At 43.2% G+C, this 7,223-nt stretch overlaps 1 protein-coding gene across 3 annotated transcripts in view; it reads left to right on the forward strand.

Annotated features, from left to right (window-relative positions):
* Window positions 1-7,223, forward strand: part of mgat3b (beta-1,4-mannosyl-glycoprotein 4-beta-N-acetylglucosaminyltransferase b) — a 52,740-nt gene that overhangs the window by 39,194 nt on the left and 6,323 nt on the right. For 2 of the 3 annotated variants that reach the window (XM_005749805.1, XM_005749806.1), the window contains one exon: window positions 6,230-6,659. In XM_005749805.1, coding sequence (XP_005749862.1) covers window positions 6,231-6,659 — 429 coding nt within the window. In that variant the 5' untranslated portion in view covers window position 6,230. Of the gene's footprint in view, window positions 1-2,254; window positions 2,394-6,229; window positions 6,660-7,223 lie in introns of those variants that run through there. The other variant, XM_005749804.1, reaches the window with a different exon arrangement.

Genomic DNA, 7,223 nt, shown 5'->3' on the forward strand with positions numbered 1-7,223 from the left:
GTGTGTGTGTGTGTGTGTGTGTGTGTGTGTGTGTGTGTGTGTGTGTGTGTGTGTGTGTGTGTTCAAAGATAAGAAAAGTGGATTTCGAGGCTGCACACGCACACAGCAGAAAGCCTGTGAGCCTTTCGGAGAATCTGGATCTCATTTATCATTCGACCTATGAAATATTTTGCTGATGTGGTAACATTTTCATAGCCACTTGTCCATGTTTGTTCAGGGTTCACACAAGTCCAGCTCTTGATCTGTTTGAGTACGGAAACAATCATGTGTGTAAAACGGTCTTTAGTGTGTGATTCATGCAATTTTGTCATTGTTTTTAAGTGGCGATGGGAAGTGTAATGAGCAAGTCTAATGCAAGAATGAGGCGTCTAAACACTGTTTGGACGGGCGAGAATGTTAACAGTTGTTTGAATGGCTTAATTGATGTGCAGAACTGTGACAGAAGTCTTGAGCCAGCTCACATTTTTTTATAATTTGCTTCTAAGGAGTCAGACTTTGGGTTTTTGAAGGTCTTTCAAAGTGATTCCTAAAGAGCTATTAGCTTAAAAACTTGGCACAGTGTGCAGCATGTCCTTAAAAAAATAGAGGAAACTGGACGATGCACGAAGACTTCTAAAGCACAGTGGAGGCTCTGTCATGGTTTTTGGCTGCATTTCAGTCAGTGGTGTTGGGCATCTTTTCAAATTGATGGAATACAGATGCACCGTGCAATTCCATCGGGAAAGCATCTGTTTGGAAACGGCTTTTCAGTATGACGCTGCCAGTAGTGAAACACTCGGTGTCCCATTGTGTGTTTTTCTATCAGTCATAGATTGGCCTCCCATGAGCTCAGCAGTTTAATTTCATGTTGACAAGAACAGAAGAAAGCTTTGAATGTCCTTCGAACAGCCTGCAGAACTATCCCGTTCTTGAAGAACACTTAAGGAAATGAAAAGAAAGCTGCCTAAGAGAGTTCAGACTGTTGAAGAATGAAGATGGTCATAACAAATATTTTCTCAGAGTATAAAGAAATGAGAGGTAGCTCTAGACTTGTGCACAATACTGCATTTTGAGAGGTATTTCAAATATTTACAAAGCCAGAATGCTCAGACAAAAGCGTCTACGGTAATGTTCAAACACAAACGGCACAAAGCGCCTCACTGATCCTCGCTTCGCGTACTACACAAAGGGTGCGTTTGTCATCGGGCAAAATAATTTTGTGTACTTGAATTCTCATAAATCAGACTGAGTAACACTGTTGATCTTTAGTTACACTATTGCACTGATGAAGTCTGTCCTCAGACATCCAGACGGGACTGTGTAAACACAGAGTTCTCCACAGAGCACTTCTGTGGGTCAGTGGGTGTCACAGGACTTGTTTTGTTTCTTTTACTTTTTTGCCATAGTGACACGCATACTACGTATAATTAAGATTAGTTTACAGGGGGAATTCCTCCTCCTCCTCCCAGCACACAGACCTCATATCTGCAACTGTTTATCTCTTGGCTTGGCTTTCAAGCAGCACAAACCAAATGTTTGTGCTGCTTTCGTCAGCCGGCAGTTTGGGTTTTTCTAAACCTTTTAGGTTTTACTCTTAAAAACATCCCACAGAGCTCCATTAAAGAGAGAAAATTAGAGATTCCAAAAGTTAAATTTTACAAAGTGTGAAATTTACACAGGCGGTGTTACAGGGAGGAGCTACGTTCTCTCCACCTTCACTGTTATCAGATTGTCGTCTGATAAATGTTTTGGCTGAAGTTTCCCTTTTCCTTCACTTCAGCACGTTCTGGTTGCAGTGAATTCTCCCCAGTTTTCCCAGTGAGCAGTGTTTTCCCACTCACGCCTTAAAGACATTCAGACAAGTTTAGCTGAAGCATGTGACTTTTTCTCTTCTTGGCTTTGTTTTTATGCTTTTTTTTCTTTGTCTTAACTTCAGCATTTTTTAACTTCAGCGTCTTACATTGACAGATATAACCTCTTTAACTAGTCACGAGTGTTATGGTGACCCGCAATAAGATATTTTAATAATATAAGAAATTTACATATATATTAATGAATTGCTTTTATAATATTTAAACCCTCTTATCTTGAGGCACCACTGACTATTTAAAAAATATATATTTTTCTGGTTTGTGGTAAACACAAACCAGAAAGATTATTTTTCAGGTCATTAATAGTAGAATTACATGTGTTACAGGTGGACAGACTCTGTGCCCTGTAAGCTTCAACCTTTTGCATTGCACTATCTGACAGGCGGCACCTCCGGGGCAAGGAAGGTTGCAACAGCAGACTGACAGCGAGCGCTGGCATGAGCACACTGGAATAAGTTCTGCACTGATGTCTTGGCTTAGAGGTACCAGGGCATCCACGAATCTGCACAAAATCCCGGCACGATGCGGGCGGTTGCTGTGTTTGTAAGTGCTTTTGTATATGGATTGGTGGTGGGCTGTGCAAACTGGTGATGGGCTAAATCAGTACAAACGTTCTTTCTGTGATTTCTCTGTGAAATGAAATGTAAAATAAAATATCCCTAAAAGCAGAGATGTGAGCTCTTAAATGAAGGTAGCTGTTAGTCTCTTAGTGAATTAACCTCTCTTCATAGCTCGGATCCAGTGATGTTGCTAGAATCGTACAGTATGGTTGTGCTCGCTCTGTTTGTTAAAATGAAACCTCGTCAGATTAGTGGAAAGGAGTGCCTGTTGATGTCAGCTCTGTGTTATACGTCTTGTCCTGTTGCAGCACCTTCTTCTCAGACAATGAAAGCCACAGCAGCAGGATGTGAAATCCTCACACTCACTCCTCATCCACACACACTGAAAAGCTCAGATAATGGTGCAAAACCATTTTTCTTGTTTTCACTAATACTGCCTGAAGCTCTGGCTTCAGTGCTCCAAACACTTCAGACAGCTTTTGTTTTTCTCTAATGTTTGGGCTTGGTCTGCACACCCCACCCACCGACCTGCCCTTTATATCTTTTGTCTGCGAAGAGCAGCCGGGCTTGCAAAGCGGCCTAAAAGGAAGGTAAAATGGCTCGTGTCAGACGGTGGATAAAAGTAAGAGGAGTAACAGCACGACGTTTATATAGTCTTCATTTCAATTTCTTTTATTTGCAAGTTGAAGCTATGCAAAGGTTGTCATTGTAGGCAAAACTGAAGTCTAGACTCGTGCTGGGACACAAGGTCAACAAGTGCTGGTGCAGAAAAGATTCAAGAGATGCCTTCTTGCCCCTAAAGTCTTTAGTCATTATTGGGATGCTAATTGAATCAGTTCCAAGAGGCCAGAGTGTCTAGGCAAAAAAACACAAAACAAAAAAACCCGAGACACACCTTATCCACACACACTGTTAATTTTAATGTTCGCTTCCTGCCTGCACCACAGTCCTTGAGTCTTGACTCTGCTGATGCCACCCAGGACGATTAGTGTGCGTTAAGCCGACTCTTTATCTGGTCATCTGCGAATCTTCAAGTGGAATCTGTGCTCATGTGAAACCAAAGTGCTCAGAAAAGGAGGAAAGAAATCATGTTTACTTCCCTCTCTGTAACTGCTTCTTTCAATTTCTGTGTGTGTGTGTGTGTGTGTGTGTGTGTGTGTGTGTGTGTGTGTGTGTGTGTGTGTGGGGGGGGGGGGGGGGGGGGCTTTCAGTCCTCACTTCCTCCTTTCTTGTATTTCGTTTCATGTCAAGTTGTGGAGACGAGCGGAACGGGGAGAGGGAGTGAATGTGAAGGGGAATTAGAGATGATAAATAAAGTCGGGAATTGAAAGGGTTTGGAGGGAGGATGTGGAGCGGCGGCGCTTCAGTAATAAACCAAGCAGCACCAGCTTTGACCTCATCATATGCCTGCTTTACCTTTGACCTCTTCCCCCTTTCTCCACCCGTAGGCCCAATTCACTGAGATCTAAAATGGGAAAGAGATCGTCTAAAATGGGAAAAGACAGTAGTTGCGTATTTCTCAGAGTTTCTGCAGTATCGGGGCTCGTTAACGGCGCGATGTGCCGGAGGATGCTTTCTCACAGCATTCCCCCAAAACAGCACCGACGTCTTATTTGAGGATCGCTTTTATCTTCTTGTTGTTGGGCTGGAAGTTGCTCGTTACAGTCTCATGTGACCTTTTAGTTAGCAGCGTATTTCATTAACCTGGTGTCGCTGCGATTAAGTTTGAGGAGAATTGTGTTCATTAGCATGCAAATTGAAAAGGTGCGGCGCTTGTTATCTGTTATTTACTATTAAATTATGATTTATTTTTTTTACTTTTGTGGCTCTGCATTCAGTTACTTGAATTAAATAATCCTTTTTTGTGTTCTGTCATGTACACTTAAACTAGTATGTGGCAGGTGGAAAGGCTGTTTGCCTGTAAATGTGCTCTGTTTGTACCTGGTATTAACCCGCGACCCGTAGATGCTTATCTGCACTCTAATATCCAATTTGTCAGTGTAAACGCTAACATGCCAAACTTCCCCCTCTGATGGGACATTTCAAGATTTTGACCTTCTCAGTATTTTTGTGGATGGGGCTGAATGGAAGGCTCTGTAGTGTCATGTTTTTCCCTTCATATGAGCCTCTGTGCAAGCTGGAGATCAGATTGTGTCATGTGACCGCGGCGGGGAGATAACTTGTTGCTATAATTTTGTGCTTCTTGTTGTGAAACAGTGGTGCAGACTGCAATTGAGCTCTATTGTTGTTTGAGCCCTTTGCAAACCTCACAATGACAAGCTCTTTGTTTGTGTCGCTTGCTTTATTTCATATTTAATGATTATTCCACTCATCTATAATCTCACCCACTTAAGATCGAAGTGGGCTGTGTGCGGCCTGCGGTGTCACACCCAGAGGTTTAAGAAACCTTCTAGGATTGCAGAAGCTCTGTTTGTGCCGTAGACAACATTAACCTGCTCTGCAACAGGTTAGAGCTGCAGCATGGGTTACCATGGCGATGCACCCTGGTAACAAACTCGAGTTAATGCAGAAGTTACCTGGATTTTTTTTTTGTTATTTAATGCTAAGCTGCTTGCAAACACCTTAGCAGCTTTTTGAAACACAAAGTTTCCAACTTTAACCTGACTGTTGGACAAAAGTTCTTCAATCATTGTCCTCCTCATTTGAGTAAAACAAATCCGCATCCCACGACATCACATCCTCTCGTCCGCTCAGCTGGACCTCACTTCTTCCTGCTCCTCTTCACATTCGTTTCACATCCAGTGGAAGAGCTGTGCTGAGCAAGCTTCAAGTTCATTTCATGCACTGCTGGGAAATGTCTTTCTTTTCCTTCCTCAGTACTTTATCCCTTATTCATCTGAACTTAACATTTTCTGGCCAACACTATTTTTTGAAGACGGGCTTAAATGTAAGAATAAATTTTGCCGTGTAAGCACGGGCCGTCACCGTTACTCGACTGAGAAATCCTGCTTCAGAGCTGCTTTTTTGGCTCAAACATGGAAATCTGGGTGAAATGCTTAATATCAAGTGGACGTGGACATAAAGGAGTGTGTTTGAACTTGAAAGCAACTTTTCTGTTATGCTTTGTAGCTTTGGACATCATAATCATCCATTAGTAGGGACACTTTCTTATTTTTGTTCTCATCTCATCCATATTAAGAAAATCGTCCATTAGCAGCTACGTCAGGATTATTAATGATGCACACTGGATGCCTGGTTGTTTGTGTGTGTTAATTAAAAAAGAAGAAAAAAGCTACAGGATTGAAATTAATTCACGTTAACTCTGCACGATTATCAGCATGAATTATCCACAGTTCACTGGACTGAGTGAGGCCAAAGCGCTGCCGTGAAGAAGCCTGTTGGGGTTTGTTTTTTTTAATTTGAGCTCCACTTTGGTCTTTGTTGACATTTATGGCTCTTTAGCTGCTAAATAAGCAGTTTTTATTTCCGCTATTTTCTGTTCTGTTTGAAAAGTGTTTTTTTTTTCTCTCCCATATATTTTACTCTTTGGAAACACATCTCGTCAAATCATGCACAATCCTTTTAAGCGAACCTCAATGTACAAAGACCACGGATCCCCAAGATTGTTTTTGTTTTTTTTCTATATCTTTATACTACAAGCATTCAGCTAAGGGAAGAAAGGGCTCTAAGATGACTCCACAAAGTGAACATTGGCAAGTGTGTGTGTAATATTAGAGGGAGAAAAGGCAGGTTTGTGGCTCTGTTTTTATCTTGAAAGCTTGTTGCTTCTCATGACTTGTGCCTCACCGGTGGAGGTAAATGGTGCACTGATGTCTCTTCCTTTTCCATTTGTTCCAGGATGAAAATGCGGCGGCACAGGGTGTTCTTGCTGTGCACGGTGGGCCTGTGTGTCATCTCCTTCCTCCACTACTACAAGGCCCTCCATTACGTCTCCCTGCTGCGGGAGCTCTCGGCTCCATACCCCAACATCAAGTCCTTCATCATGGTGACCGGCTTCTTCTGGAGGGAGAAAGGTATGGCCACCACCCCGCTCAGCCCAGCTTCTCCTGAAGAGGCCCCCCCTCTACCCGGTCTCCGGCAGTCAGATGCCAAAGCTAGAGGCGTGCCGGGTCTCGGGGGAGGAGGCGGAGGGCAAGGATTTGGCCCAGGGATCCCAGAGGCCATAGCTGGAGGTGGAGATGAGGAGATGAGGCAACGAGAGGAGCCAGCACCACCACATCCCTGGGAGAAACCAAAGGAAAACCAGCTGGGAGACGCAGCAAATGAGGTAAGATGGGTAAACCCGAACGCAACAGCGCGGTGTCGAACGCCTCACAATTTACACCTTCAGACAAATTTATGTTTATGTATTTCAAGCTTTCAGCTCAAACTCCCACACAGATCCCTGCATCTGAGCCCTGTTTCTCATCCATTCCCAGGACTGTTGTTTTGCTTTCTCTCTAAAGCCACCAAACGTGCGCTATTAAAAATGCAAATTTTACCTCACAGCGCACCTGGGTTTGTTTTTCTAGACCCGGGTGACTCTGTTTCTTTTAAGATGTTAGTTTGCATCACAACTGTTGTGTTAAAACGTCAGAGTCACATTGCAGGGCAAGCAAGCAACCAGCCAAGGCAGCAGTATTTGACTTTTCTCCAAGACTGATGTGATGCATTGTGCAACCAGATGAGATTTCCCCAGACCTCCAGTATATTAAAATGTGTTGGTATAATCCTGTGCTTCTTTAGCTGGGGATCTTAACCCTTTAAAGTTGGTCAGAGCGGGCACGCTCCGTTTTGGGTAACTATTTTTAAATCCCGGTAGCACTGCAACCACGTGAGCTAGCGCAATAAT

The sequence above is a fragment of the Pundamilia nyererei genome, unplaced genomic scaffold (assembly GCF_000239375.1).
Source record: "Pundamilia nyererei isolate P.nyererei 1_Seehausen unplaced genomic scaffold, PunNye1.0 scaffold00255, whole genome shotgun sequence".
Lineage (NCBI taxonomy): Eukaryota > Metazoa > Chordata > Actinopteri > Cichliformes > Cichlidae > Pundamilia > Pundamilia nyererei.